The sequence below is a fragment of the Numida meleagris genome, chromosome 3 (assembly GCF_002078875.1).
Source record: "Numida meleagris isolate 19003 breed g44 Domestic line chromosome 3, NumMel1.0, whole genome shotgun sequence".
NCBI lineage: Eukaryota > Metazoa > Chordata > Aves > Galliformes > Numididae > Numida > Numida meleagris.
This window is the reverse complement of record NC_034411.1, coordinates 77,747,575-77,762,859: the sequence shown is the minus strand read 5'-3', so window position 1 is coordinate 77,762,859 and position 15,285 is coordinate 77,747,575. Positions and strand designations below refer to the sequence as shown.

Here is a 15,285-nt window from a genome sequence, read left to right as displayed (position 1 = left end):
CAGAACAGAATTCAAGCAACTACAGCACTGGCGAATTTTGGTGTTCAAGTGTTGCTATATACTGACAGTTCCTCAATGAAATTGTGACTTCTGCAAGTTCACTGTACCTAGACTGTGACAGTAGTGTTATTGCTGCTCCGAATTTCATCTCTGGACCACTACAGTGTCAGGGAGAGATTACGAAGCAGTCATGATCACAACCTCCATGTAATTTGTTGTCAAAGACAAACTTGTTCTACAACTGTGAGAATCTGTCCTTCAGCAAGGAAAGCGCAACACGGCTCACCCTTCAGCTACAAGTCAGAAGATATCACGGAAGATATTAATCTACTTATATTAGTCTTCATAAACAGCTTTTGGCAGTTCTTTTCTTATTTGCAAATTTGGAGGGCTTGAAAACATTGATTTCTATAAGCATTTAGATTCCTGGTGTACTTATTAATTGTTAAATGTTTATTACACAGACCAAAAAGATTACAAAAGAATCTTACCTGTGTAAGATCAGGGATATCACCTTTGTCAATTCCAACTTGCTGTGGATTTTTTAAAAAAGGAAGTAAAATGCAAGCATGTTATTCCATGGCAGCAGGCATTAATTTTGATAGAACAGTGGTACACACTTCAAACTCTAATGCACTTTGTCTTTAGAAAAAGACTATAGTGTTATCATATGCAGATGCCCCCAGCTTTCCAGCAGCAGTTCCATTACCTTCATCAACTTGCAGCAGTCACTCTTCCACCTTCGTAAAGTTCATACTTCCTACTGCAAATCAGGTGGGACTTTCTGGTCACCTACTGTTGCCTCAGAGGGCAGCATCAATGAACTATCAAACACATCTGATCCAGAAGCCTGACTATCCTAGCACAATTTTCTCTAAAATTCTCCCAGTGAGCAAATCCTAGAAGACAAGACTTAAAAAACTGTTTAAGCTCCAGTCACTTTGTTTTTCCAACCCTTCCTCCTAGCTTTTCAAATCAAGATAAGGTTTCAGTCTGCAGGCTTTTGTTAGTTGTCCTGTTGCTTACCTATGCTCTTCAAAGTGCCTGTTGGCTTAGGTTTTGCAGAAGAGCAGGCTTCACTGCATCTAGTAATCTTGAAGTGTAGTCAGTATAATCCCCGTTCTGTAAAGCTGACCTATAAGTGCCTGAAGTGTTGCTCAGAGGTCTGAAGTCTTCATGCTACTACTCCCTCAAGTCCAACGTTCACATCAGGCATTACATGCCATTCAAGAGTCTAGCAGGCTCCTTCATAAATAGTTAAATAAACTAGCAAAGAAACATTTTATTCAGCTCATTACTGCTGCCCTTTATAATGAAGCATGAAACATGGAAAATGTGCATCTTGTGCCAAGGAACCAACTACCACAAATGAGGGCCCAGCAAAAGAGTAAATTAACCATGTAATATTTGTATTATCCACAGAAGAGGATGATAAGAAGGATCAAAATCAGGAAATTTTCACATTGCGGTTAACTTGTAGTTAGCTGCAAAGACTTAATGATGAGACTTATAAAATCATTATGCTTTTATTCATGATTACCACATTTTTCTCTAATGTTCAACCCTGCCCTAGAAGCATGCATTATGCACCTCCAAGAAATAATGCTATGACTGAACATATATTACCAGGAAATTGATGCTGGCTGCACAGCAGAGACTAGCAGAAAGCCTAAGCAGGGCTTACTAGTTCAAGAAGAGCTGAATAAGCAGATCCAAGAATTTCTATGCTGCCTCAAAGTTATATATAGTGAGTCAGATGCTTAACAAGCACGATTAATATTTTATATCGGTGCTAAAAAAGTTCACAAAATACTTAAGTGCCAGACTCCAGAAGACTGGAAGTCACTTACCTCTGCAACTTTAAGAAACTCTGATACTCTGGTCATTCGAGTAAGAAATCGTTTGTAGATTTCAAGAGCATCTTTACATTGTCCCTTTTTCATTTCAAAAAATTTCTCTAGAGAAATAATTTGGCAAATTTCAGTTAAAAAATCTTACATTAGGTCTGCATTCATCAGCAATTCTAGTTTTCAGGAAAGTCATGTCTCAAGAATATTGCACTCCATTAACATTTTTCTACCTGGACACTAATCTAGCAGTGTTCCTAGCCCTTAGTAAAATTCAGAAGTAGAACCTGCTGAGAAGCCTAAAAATTATATAAACTGGAAAACTGCACTCCAAGGAGCCACAGCACTGTGTGACGTGAACCCAGTTTTTAAAGATGAATACTAAACAGACAAAGTAGTTACCAACCTTAAAAATCCAAGATACTTAGACGTGTATTAATGTATTTCCTTTCCCAAGTTGTGTTCACTCTGAAGAACACTCCAAAGAACACTCTCCCACTCAAGTAATTCCTTAAAGTTGGTCTGTGTCCATTAATAAGCACAACTGTCACATATTTCAACCTGAACTTGCACTTTTAGTAGCAATAGACAGTGAAATCTCAACTCAACTGTTATGCCCAACATACTTGTTTCTCCTTTATCAACTTCCGTGCCTATAGTTTCAGTCAAAACACCTGGGATTTACTTTTATGAATTATCATCAGGAAGTGTTACGACATAGATGCAAGACCAGTGTCTGAGCTTTACAGTTCAGGAACTTCTTATTGCCAGTATAATCTTTGCAGCTTCTTGGATTCTTCCTTTTCTAGTTGCAGCCAGAGTTTTTACTCAGTTATGCTGCCAAGTGATCTCAGTTTCTATCTTTCTAGACCAGCTGAAGTGCTCAGAGGTTTCTGTAATGGAACCTTATTTTCTACAACGTCAGTTGTATCTCCTGCAGTTTAAGGCAAATCCTAGTTTTAGAATTCATAACAAAGCCACCAGCAAAACCTTAACAAAGGTTAAGGTGTGTTATGCTGTTGCTCACATCTAGTTTTCTGAGCATTTCTAAACATGTTTGCAGCCTTGCACAGGATCTGTAGGTTGACTGTAAGTAAGTTTCTAGAGAAGTTTCAGCTTTGGCCTTTCAGACAGATCAAGAATGTTATACAGGAAGATATTACTTCAGGTAAGGCATAGCATGTTTTAAGAGAAAGAATAATCTGGATTAAAAAAAAAATCAAACAGCAAGAGCTGTTTTGCTAGCCTTGTTGGAGATATTATGCAGTCTCCCACAGAGCTATACATTTCTTTACACACAGAAATGCTCAGTGTTTTTAAATAAACTGTACAATTTTAAGAGCATATAAAAACCTAGCCTCAGATGAACACTAACATCAGAGGTTATGGCTTAAAGTCTTCTCTTACTTCTCACTTCAAAATAGAGTAGAGAAGAATAATGTATTGTTTAAATGAAAGTTAAGTAAAACAAAAACAAAACCTGAAGCAGATCTGAAACTTCTTTTTCACTTGCTAAGATATTGACACTGGCTTACTTACCTAGTAAGTTAATAACCCCATCATTGTAGCACGCAAAAAGTTTGATAAGATCTTTAAACAGAAGCATGAATGCAGCATTTATGACACCATTTGTCAGTTCATTTGGATGAACCTACAAATAAAATATCAGTTCGTTACAACACATCTATCGAATGCAAGCAGCAGTTTTAGCTACTACCAGATAGCTGATGCTGCTTCAGATGGAGTCAAGCACTGAATACAAGTTTACACAGGAATAAACTAAACAAAGGTTGTTTCTGTTTCATTTAATAGATCACAGTTGCTTTTTTTTTCACAACTTCAACTCAAACCATTATAACAGAAGAGTACTCCCATCAGCTCTTACTCTTGTCTCCTTCACAAAGAGGTAGAAGGCAGAAATGTTATTTAAAAAGCTTTAAACTGGACGAAAGGTGTCAGTTCATAGCATTGCTTAACAAAGCCTCAGTAGCCTAGTAGGTAATACAGTTAGGCTGATGTGCTGAAGACTCTTTCAGTTCTCATATTAACTCGGGCAGAAAGTAAGTGCTTGTTTGTTACAAGATCTCTATTTTATTTAAAATAAATAAGTAAAAAATAAAGGGAAAAAAATTCTTTCTAGACCATTACCACAATTCCTAAGCTGTTTAAGAAACAAAAACACATTCGCAAAACCATGTGGTTCTAAGGCTTCCAACTGAAAGCTAGAGTGGGCCCTGTCTTCCATCTGGGAATGTGTCCTTCCACCCACAAAGAACAGAACAACTTCAGGACTGATTCCTTCAAAGATCTCTCTGCAATACCACCTACAACTGACTCTTGGTTTTATCTTTAAAGCAGATAAATAATCCCACCAACATTCATAATGCTATAAATATATTGAAGACACGTTTCAATGAATAGACTAGATTAAAGTTTAGTCAATTCACTTACAACTGAAAACCACATGAAGGTTTTAAGGAGCAAAGCAGTGCACATGTGGTAACTTAATGTCTTTTTCCTTCCCCTCAAAAAGAAGATGGTAACCAGAAGAAAGAAAAAAGATTCCTCAATCTACTTGTTTTGCTCCATTTCTTCCCCTCACTGACGCAAGAGATGAAACTCCACACTCTGAGTCAAAATTCCTAAACAGCCCTCATTTCCCATTCTGTTCCTCTACAAAAAAAAAATACCCATCTAGGCACATAGGAAAGTCCCATTCTTCACCTCAGTCTACCTCAGTGGGACACTGAAAACTGGATTTTTTTTGCTGGCATACTGGGAACATAAGTAAAGCATTACCTACAATGTGAAATGTGTTAATTACAGTGTAGCATTTTAAATCACTGTCTAGTGTTAAAGCAGGGTCAGCTTCAGTACATACATCAAATTCAAGTAGTGCATCAATTTGTTCCTGTAGTATTGGCATACTCTTCAGCAACTTTTCAGGAGCCATTGTTCTCATTACACCATCAGCTCTGCAAGAGAGAATACAGATTAGAAGCTATGGTGTTTTCTCTTCCTCTCCCCACACTGATCTGCTGCCCAAACTTAAGCTTGAAGCTACTTAAGAGTTTGAACAACTTGACAAGAAATAACTGCTATGGAAGTACTCAGAGAATTGATAGTGCTTGTACATTAGCTTTGTTATGAATAACTAATGAACATTTATTGCTAAGAGTACTTTTCAATGATATATCTATGGTCACTGAAGACAAAAAATATCTCTATAGACAGCTTCTTTTTTCCATCAAGTGCCACAATATATGCCTGTCAATAACTTAAGTCAGGGCAATCGTTGCTAAGAGCTTCTTATGCTAACACACTTTCTTCTAATTAATTCTATTGCTCCTTCATAACACTATTGCTGATTTTGGACTGTCTTAGTGGTGCTGGCCTTTTACTCCAGCTGGATCATTTAGCAGTCATGAATGTGTAGCACTTCTTATTTGAAGCCCACAGTCTTAAGAGTAGTCTTCATGTATGCTGATTGTTAAACCTGAATACCCCAAATGCACTCAACAACCATGACGTACTGACCCATTTTGCTCACTGATGGGTATGGTATCTCCTCTTTGGGAATGCATGTCACCATCCTTACTCATTTTATGCTACACTCTGAGGCAGAGAACCAGAAATAAAATGTACAGAAAGGCTCTCCAGAAACACACAACAATGCAGAAATTGAAGGATGCCCAGCAACCTGAACTTAAATTTATGTAACTCGAAGCATTTTAAAGTACCACATTTCAAAGGAAACTTAGGACTGCTGGATCAAAGTGGTCTGCTGGATCAAAGCCTATCTGTAATATCAATCACACTAGCTACTATCCTTCATGTCACAAAGTTCTTAATGATTCACATTCCAGACAGGTTCAAGAGATTACTCTGGTCTACATTACTGGAATGGCATGAAGCTATGCAGCAACAACAGTTACAGTTGGCCTTAACTGTCTACTAGTTTAAAACAGCAGAAGAGGAAAACCTGGCAATGATGTCTGTGTTAACAGCCCAAAGCTGCAGAATACACTAAAACTGCTAGAACATTCCTGTACATAACTCATCATTAAAAGAAACATCTTTAGCATGCAGTCAACAAAACTGCACATGCAGTGGGTGTTAAGGCACTTGCAGAGTAGCTAATGCTTCAAGAGATAATCTGAAGCTATGGATCACCCAGTTAGAGACCAAAAAAATGTTCTGACAAATACCAACACACCACTATGAGTATGTTTAGCTTTTTTCTGTGCCATATCACCCCTCACTTTTTTTTAATCACAACCTTTGTAGGAAAAGCAATCCAGCAGTTTACAGCCTCATTCTGTTTGGTTTATAACTGTTTGCTGTCTAGCCTACTAAAAATTTCATGTGTTCACTTGAGTTTTCCTTTGTAATAAGTCATCTTTCTTATGGAAACTATCTGGAGAGTAATGAAACATCCTAAATATAGATTCAGAGCATTTCCTTCTCCAAATTCTAAATGCAGTTTCCCTGCAGTACCATTTAATAAGACCCTGATTTAATACCTAGCACTAAAAGCTCCCAGTTCCGCAGGGCATCTTAGCACAGTCTTCAATATTTGCCTTAGTACCCACAGTCTTTCCTCTTCACCTTGTGTAATTTTAACCAATTACAAATACCTAAGAAATCCAACCATTTTAGTGTTTCATTGTGGCTAAACAAAGAAGTGAAGTCATTAAGAAAATAAAATTAAGCATAATGCCACAAGCAGGATTTTTATGGGTCGGGCAATCCAATCAGTTTACATATCTAAATTTTGCTTACCCTTTCTTCACTCTTGCAAAGTCAAATGCCATTTGTCTGTAGGAAAATGCTTTTTCATTCAAGTATCTGCTATATCGCCTTATAAAGGTGGACATGTCATAACCTGCGCAAAAAAGTTACATATTTCAAATTTAATTTTGCATTGTAGGACATCTTCTTGCTTCTGAAGAAAGAAACCAATAGTGCAGCATCAAAACAATCTACTGCTATCTCTACTACCAACTGATGCACCCAGTGTACAAATGGGTGGTTTCCTGTGGTAACCTGCTAGTGGCTCCTACATAATTATGGGGTAACACTACTTAATGGTGAAATTAGTTATCTCTCCGTCAACATGAAAAATGACAGTTCAACAGAAAATTTATACTTAACTGTTACATGCCTTCCAAGATAAAGACTGATCTTAAAATTCCCATTTTTCTATGTGCATCAGTCCTTCCACTTCTCACACAGATCCTCAAAATTACTGCAGTTAGATTTACCAGAACAAATTATGCTGGCATTCACAGATATTAATGAAGTTGTTACACCAGAGATCTTCAAGGTATATGATTGTACAAGGAGCCTCAAATTTCAATGAACTTCCAGTCTACAAAATTTCTGAACAGTTAGAATTACAGTCTATCCTTCATTTCTTTTCTTTCAGAGTTTCTTCTTTAAGTTACTGAAAAGTGTACAGAAAGCAACCGATCATCCTCTTCAGTATTGGTCCCTTTTTGTTACCTTCCTTAAAATCCAGATTCCTCAACTTCGTAATCAAATTTATTTTTCCTTAGTATTTCTCAATACTAAGCATCTCTGCAAATTCAGGTTTATTACCACCATTCCTGATGCCCCATCATCTATGACACAGTGATGTGTAAACCATGAAACTCCAATTTAAGTTTAAAGAGCAGCGAAGTACACAAAAGTATGCATTGGACAGAATTCACATTTGCCAAAAACCACTACCACTGAACATGCAAACTCTGTTTCGCTTTGACAAACAGAGGTCTACTATTTTGGGGCTTTGTTCCTGCCCTGTGTTATCATTTCTAAAAGACAATCAAGTCTTTTTGGTGTCATATGCCTCCAATAAGAGATGGAGGAACATGGCATTGCTTTATTTTGCCCGTTACTGTAGCATCCACGCATTCCGCATACATTCTACTAATATCCACTAACAGCTGCAGAATTATGTTTTCTCTCTTCTCTAGAAGACCTACCGTCAACCAAGCTTTTCCTTCTTTAAGTGAAAAAAACAAGATTCACTAATAATCCAGAGGCAAACTAGAAAAGCAGACTAGAAAAACTTTACAGAAAGCACGTCCTTAATTTATTCCTTGAGCCTTTTAAGTTCACTATTCAAAACAAAACTAGATATTTCCTCTGGTGTCATTTTTTGGTTTGTTTATTTGCAAACTAAAGATTTATGGACAAATGTTAAAAAGCACTGCGTCCCTAACCTGATTACCATTTAGGACTGAGTAAAATACAAAAAAAAACCAAAAAAAAAGTTTTCCATTTTATCTTTAAGTCACATAGGAGTTAAGCAGACAGCTGACTTGGCCCTGATTTCATCCAGCACTTCTTATGGAATTTTATATTTTCACTTTTTGAATGAAGATTTTGCAGGAACTGAGAAATACTATTTTGAAATGATCTTGCAGTTCTCATTTCACTTGAGCTCCTGTATTAAGTACTTCTAAAAATGTATTACTGAATCCTTTTAATATTATTTTCTTATGAATGGAGAAGTAAATTAACAATAGTATCTTATTTAAGATCTTATGAAGGTAATAGACAAGAGTAAGCTTACCATGAGATCCACTTTTGTCCAGAAAATTGCTCAGGTTGAACAATGTGTTTCTAGATGCCAGGTACTGAATGAATCTCTGCAACACAAAGTTATTTCTTATCACAGGCTGTATCAGCAGACTTTTTACCTCCTAGCAAGAAGATTACTAGCCTAACTCCAGTATGCACACACGAAAACCCAGACTTTTGTGGTAGCCTACTATATTTTTCTCAAAAACTTTTCCACCCATTAAGATTAATTATATTTAGCCTGAATCTCTACTGAATATCCTAATACACAGGATAGATAAAAATAGATTCTGTACAAAATATTAACCAAGAGAAAGGAGCAGTAAGAATAGCTAATTCTCAAAGTGTTTTGAGGAAGCACAGGATTTATTTGCTTGCAAAACAGCAAGTCCCAACTTCTCGATTCATCAGCCCTCAGTTTCAGCCAAGCTGAGGGCCTAATAACAAGTAGGCCTCACACTGAGAACCAGGACTAACAGACTGAAACAATCGTGGAAAACAAATCAGAGTGTTGGCCCAAAGTTGGAACATAAACATAGGACAGGAGGAAAAAGCTTATGCTGCAGCACAAGGTAAGTTCATTGCAAGAAAATACTTCATATATACTGCCAGGAAGGAGCTGGCTTACAATAGTCCTAATGCCTTTGGTTTTACACAGACACATCAATCTATTCAGGTCAATAAAAAGCAACAGCAAAGAAAATACAATCCAAAAAGCTACTGAATTGAATTACAGGTCTAGGAAGAGTTTTACAGTCATGCTGAAAGGGCTATTTGGATGGTGCTATACACAAGCTCAGACATCAACTTTGATTCTCTAACGTCTTCCATGCCATAAAAGACCATTAATAGCAGAACCTGTCACTACACACATGAGATGGGCCATCAAGAATGCAAAACCAGCACCAGAGCTTCTCCTTAGATTTTGTTCATCGTAGACAGAAGCACCAGGTAGTCTTTAATTCTGCATAGCTCTGAGGCACCATACTGAGGCAGGCCGCTGCTTGCTTTTACTCTACAGTTATGTAAATGGGGACGCAGATAATCAGCAGGCCTCCAACTTAAACTATAATGCTAAAGTTAAGCTTGGAAGTTTGTTTGTCATAAATAATCATTGTTGCCCTTTTTTTCTCAGGTCCTTAGTGGTTCTGAGAGATGTCTTTCCACAGCTAACATTTTCAGCTTTCTGCTTACCTCGTTGCCATGAACCATGAGATGATGTGTGGTAACTAAGGCTTTGAATACAACCACCCAGCTACTATTTGTTGCTCGCTCAAACAGTGTATCAGCCATCTGAGGAATATTCACATTTGTTTCATTAGTTGCTTGGATCAAGTCTGTAGGAGAGATAAAAGGAAGGGGTTAGGTGCTACAAATAAGACAAGTAAGTTTGCAGCATGGCAAAGCTCTCAGACCACTGGGCTGCAGGCCATGGCTATGACAAATAGCAGATTCCGTGCTTAAGCTCTAAATTAAAGAAAAAAATAATGAAAATCTTTGAGGTTAGAGTAGTACAAGCTGACAGTAATGCCACCCTGGCTCTTCTGTCCAATAACTCTGTCCTGAGCTATGCCCCAACCCTTCCCCATCTTCATCCCAGATGATTGTAGGGTACAGAACACTACGTGACTACTCCTTGTGGGTTTACAAGGTAATAGTGGCAGATCATTGTCTCTGGTTTAGATTAATCAGTATTACCAAATTCTTTGCTTACAGGTAGTACGTCAAGCACATCGAACCCAGCCACATCAGTGAAGACTAATCACCAGAAACAGATACTCTAGCCACCTCAGAGGTTAGAGTTTCATCAGCACTCTACAGCACATCTCCTAGAGTCTTCACATACCTAGAGAGCAGAAGAGTACACTCAGGCATCCATTAAGACCTTTTCAGTGTCAGGAAAGAAAGCAAAGATAAACGTGAGCTTCTACTAAAGCACAAGGCCTCTGCACACAACTAGACGTTACGCAGAAGAAATAAGATAATACCCTTTTCAGAGAAAGGGAATGAGAAGAAAACATGGCTTTGGATCTTGTGGGTGCATGCTTGCACATGACTGTACCTGAAATTAAGATAAATACTTAATCACAAGCAGTAGAGCAGCAAGCTTTCCACTAGCATCTCTATCCCACATCTACTATTAGGATCTTTGATTTACTACATTTATTACCTACAGATACTTGCTAGGCATCTGGCAATGACTGTTTAAAAACCATTACCAGGTTTTGGGAACACAACTGGAAACCATATACCACAACTGCGCGACTAAAATCTGTGCAGTGCCAGCCACAGTACTGACAAGATTAGACTTTGCATAACACAAATAGCACAAAACACAGAACTAATTGTAGGGCTGAGACTTAACCTCTGAAGACCTAAGTAAAATAAGTTAAAAATTAAAAAGTTTAACTCGTAGACTAATCAGTATCTCTGTTACTAATGAAAATGCTCATATTTTCCTTTCCCTGGCAGTAACCATTGTTAATGATCTCCCACATATTTCTTCCCTCCCTGCCCCCAACTTGAAATCTTCATCTCGCTATTTGAGTCATTTAGTGACAATAGATGTTCTACCCTAGAAGCAGACATGCTATTGTGTGACTGATCCATGTACACCTCAACTGTGTGTGTCTGTTGCAAACTCCGTAGCAGCTCAGTTCATGTGCTCAGCAGGGTCATCACTTGCTTTTCCTTCCCAACACGACCTTAGATAATGGAAGACATTAATGCTGCTAAAAGCAAAATGCCAAGGTTTAGACTGATGTGAAACTACTGAAAGTGCTTCTGCAGGGCAGAGGACACTTCAGTCAAAACAGACTGATGAGTTGCATCAGCTGCTGAGAACCACACTGTCTGATCCCACATTGCTGTACTAGAAGCATTCAAAAGTTCAGTAACTTTCTTTGGAGCTTTGGTAAATGATTATTTTTTTTTTACTTCTATTAAACAGACACCTCGAGATACAAGAAAGCCACAGCTCAGTCAGAAGCCTATGAAAACTGTAGTACTTGTGTTAGCAATTGTCTTTTTGAATGAAAATAGAAGCTGCAGTTTGTCAGTTTCCTGGCTGTGGAGTGACCTATTTGCAGCTACAGATAAGCAAAGTTCAGTTTTCGAACGTTTGTTCATTTTTCCACATGCATTTCGTTTATTTGGAACACCTTCTGAAATGTCCAGTTAATTTCTACAGCCTCAGTAATCCTACCCTTGAAGGAAGCAGCTCTGCAGTCTTAAGTATTACAGTCATAAAGACACACCTATAGAATGAAAGCGGTCCAGGCTCACAATTCTCGTTGATCTTGCTGTAACAACAGGCTAATAATCTTTTACTCTGTAATGCTGATTAGAAAACTTTGGTCAGTAAAAGCCTAGAAGCAAGTCACAATCTGCTTGCTGTCTGTTCACCCCATTCAGAGGTTTTACTTCAGACAAGCGTTTGTCTTTCTCACAAGGGAAACATGTATCACATTTGCAAGCTTTCAGTCTTAAGTTTCAGTACACAGATCACTATGGGGAGTGGTGGTATATGCTGTGTATTCCATCTGTGGGTGTTAGGTAATGAAATCATGGGGGATTCCACCCACAGCACTACCGTCAGGGCAGGCTGCAATGCACGATCCATATGCGCTGCTGCAGCACGGCTTCTAAGCCACTCAGTCAATTCTGATCCTCTCTAGAGTGCTGCAGGGTACAGCATCACAGTCTGCAGTTCTAAATGTTTTAGTATATGAGTAATTATAGTGCGCTGAGGAGGGAAGGTATGATTAAATTTAAGTGTACTTCTTTCAGAGAGCAAAAAAGAATTAAACCACACATGAAGATGCTGTGTATCATCTGAGTCAGAATAAAAAAAAAATACTGAAAACTGGGTGAGTTATCTTGTTAATTCTTCCAGGGCTGGTTTCCATTCAGCCATCATAAAGAGTGTTGAGGAATACTTTCCCCAGTACTGTAAAGCCTCCTCTTAATTAGGAATTGTCAGCGTTTGGCACCACAGACAAGCACAGCTAAATTTATTGAACTCAGAGTTTGTTTTGTGGCTAATTGGAATTTTAAGATAAGAGTCAGCAAAACTAATTTGCTTTCAGTGAGCTTGGGAAGAACAGGTATGAGGAAAATAAAACAATTTTAAAAATCTAGAAGCTACATTTTCATAAGATCCAGATATTCACTGACCCAGATATTTACTGGCAGGAAACAAGTCACAGGTGGATTTGTTAATATGAAAGAGATAATAAAAACTACTCGATGTTGAACAGCACATCAGAAGCAATCAGAAGCAATCAGAAACAACAGTCCCGCAGTGTTGATTCTGGCTGCTATACACAGAAGTAGGATGAATGAGGATGAAAGGTACCTTCACGATGAATTTTCTACCATTGCAGGCATCCATATCGAATACAGTGACAGCTGATCCCCACTTCCAGAAACTGAGTTTAGATACAAGTTACATAGTAAGAAAATGGAAATTGTACAGCAATCACAGCAAGTGCTTTCAGTGATACTCTTACAGAAGTGGAATCATTTAAGAGTGAAGACCTATATCCTTCACTTGAATTAATTTGCTTACTGCAGGACTAAAATAAAATAGCCAGATCGCAGTACACGACTTCTATTTCTTCTCTTCACATCTTGACAGCTGGTATTTTAACATTCAGTCAGTCTAGAGATCCTTTTTTAAATTATACATTTCATTTGTATTTGAATATACTTTTTCAGTTAAGTCTTCAGATGCAAATTTATTATACAAAAGAAAGAAAATCATAAGAAAGGATAGCACATCTTCTACATCATAACTTAAATCTAAACACCAGCCTCTAAACTCTTTGACTAGACCGTTTTTTGACCCAGTCTTGAGATATTCACAATGTATTCAGGGAAGACAAGCAAGGCTAGAGTATGATCAGTACAGGGGTGGCCAACTGGGCAAGGGAGGGGATTATGCCCTTCTACTCTGCCCTCATGAGTGTGTGTACTGTAATGTGCCCAAGCTTGGGCCCCCAGTACAGGAAGGATGCAGAGCTGTTGAAGAGGGTCCAGAGGAGGTCACAATGATGATCAGAGGGCTGGAGCACCTCTCCTATGAAGAAAGGTAGAGGGAGCTGCAATTGTTTAGCTTGCAGAAGAGAAGGCTCTGTGAAGACCTCATTGTGGCCTTCCAGTAGTTGAAGGGAGCTTACAAGCAGGAGGGAGACCATCTTTTTACACGGTCTGATAGTGACAATACAAGGGGGAAATGGCTTTAAACTACAAGAGGGCAGATTTCAGTTAGATGTTAGGAGAAAATTTTTTTTCTCAGAGGGTGGTGAGGAACTGGCACAGCTGTCCAGAGAAGCTGTGGATGCCCCATCCTTGGAGGCCCTCAAGCCCAGGTTGGATGGTGCCCTGGGCAGCCTGATCTACTGGTTGGGAACCCTGGCAACAGCAGGGGGTTGAAACTTCAAGGTTCCTTCCAGCCCAAGTTCTTTGACTCCATGACTCCTGCATCTTATCCAGTGCACTTTCATACAGTCTGTACCCTTCCTTCCCCACCACACCAAGGCTTTAAGTTATATGCAAAAAAGAAAAACCAAAAAAAACTAGCTCATTAACAATATTAAATCAGTTGCATTCAATTTTTGACCTTTTCAGAGGCTCAAGTGCAGCTCTCTTGGAAAGGGGAATGTAGAAACCAACTGGCAGGCAGCATTCTACTAGATTTGAAAAGGTGCAGCCCTAAGTAGCTTAGTTTTTCTAACTACTAAAAATGCAGAAAAGGTGCGATATATTGTATTAAAAGAATTCTTGTTACAAGCAACTTCAAGTTGCATGAACTATGTATCTTTTAAAGTTCCCAAAATGTATTGCTCCACTGACCGTGGGAGAATGTTTTGCCTTTACAGTGTACATTTGAATTCTCTCCTTGAAGGTAATAAAACCAAAAGATGCCATGCAGGCCAGACCACGGCCACAGCAGATTGGTCAGGTGACTTCACAGTAGGAAAAGCCACAATGATTCAGAATAGAATCTTCTTCCTTCTTCAAAGAAGTAAGAAGCTCATTCTTTGAACCTCACTTGTATAGAATTCACTCTAATTGGAATGCCAAAGAATTTGTCTCAGGTAAGGAGACAGGTTCAGTAAGCAAAGGGAAAGAGGAGAAATCTCTGCCCTCATGCTCCCTTCCTCTCTTTCAGAATGCCCATTTCTGCCCTTCCCTCCACATAACCCTGTCCACAGCTAGTTCAATAGATACATACACTTTTACACTCTAAGACAAATACTGAAGAGTTTTCCTTGTTTCAGTAGGAAACATCAAGGTATTCTGGAGCTGAACATATTGCTTCAGCATTTAACCAACCACAAATAGCAGCTGAGCAACACATCACCTTTGTACATTTCTCAGGCAGCTCTTAATAGTTTAAAATATACAAAATGCCACTTGCATTTGGTGGACATCAAGTGATAAGGTTAGTTCACAAAAGCAGTTGCCTTGGAGAAATGCCATTCCCCAGCCTATCTTAATATGGCATACTGGAAAAAAAAATACTGCTATTAGAAGGAGAAAGCCTTGTGTTAACCATTTGACCAATAACTTTTTGCATAAAAATTAACTTTTGTCACGTATGACAACACTTGTACCTTGTTCTACAAGCCAGCTCCTTCACCAGTTCAAATCTGAAACCCTTAACCAAAATGCACATTCATGTAGAGAAGAAAAACAAAGCCACGGGCATCCGCCAATCTTCTCCCAAGCCTTCAAAGCATTTGTTTGATTTCCTGTAAAGTGTAAAATTGCTCTCTCTATCCATGCAAGCATTAAAGCCGTCATCCCATCCCACTGGTCTCTGTACTGCACTATACAGAGTCCT

The 15,285-nt window shown here is 38.5% G+C and overlaps 1 protein-coding gene across 15 annotated transcripts in view; it reads right to left on the bottom strand.

The window, feature by feature from the left end:
* The window catches only part of SNAP91 (synaptosome associated protein 91), a 69,670-nt gene that overhangs the window by 40,093 nt on the left and 14,292 nt on the right, over window positions 1–15,285 (bottom strand). For all 15 annotated transcript variants that reach the window (XM_021389743.1, XM_021389742.1, XM_021389746.1 and 12 more), the window contains exons 3-9: window positions 9,630–9,772; window positions 8,428–8,503; window positions 6,630–6,732; window positions 4,729–4,822; window positions 3,387–3,498; window positions 1,851–1,957; window positions 492–533 (exon numbers count right to left, since the gene is read on the bottom strand). In XM_021389743.1, the coding sequence (XP_021245418.1) occupies window positions 492–533; window positions 1,851–1,957; window positions 3,387–3,498; window positions 4,729–4,822; window positions 6,630–6,732; window positions 8,428–8,503; window positions 9,630–9,772 (677 nt within the window). The remainder of the gene's footprint in view (window positions 1–491; window positions 534–1,850; window positions 1,958–3,386; window positions 3,499–4,728; window positions 4,823–6,629; window positions 6,733–8,427; window positions 8,504–9,629; window positions 9,773–15,285) is intronic.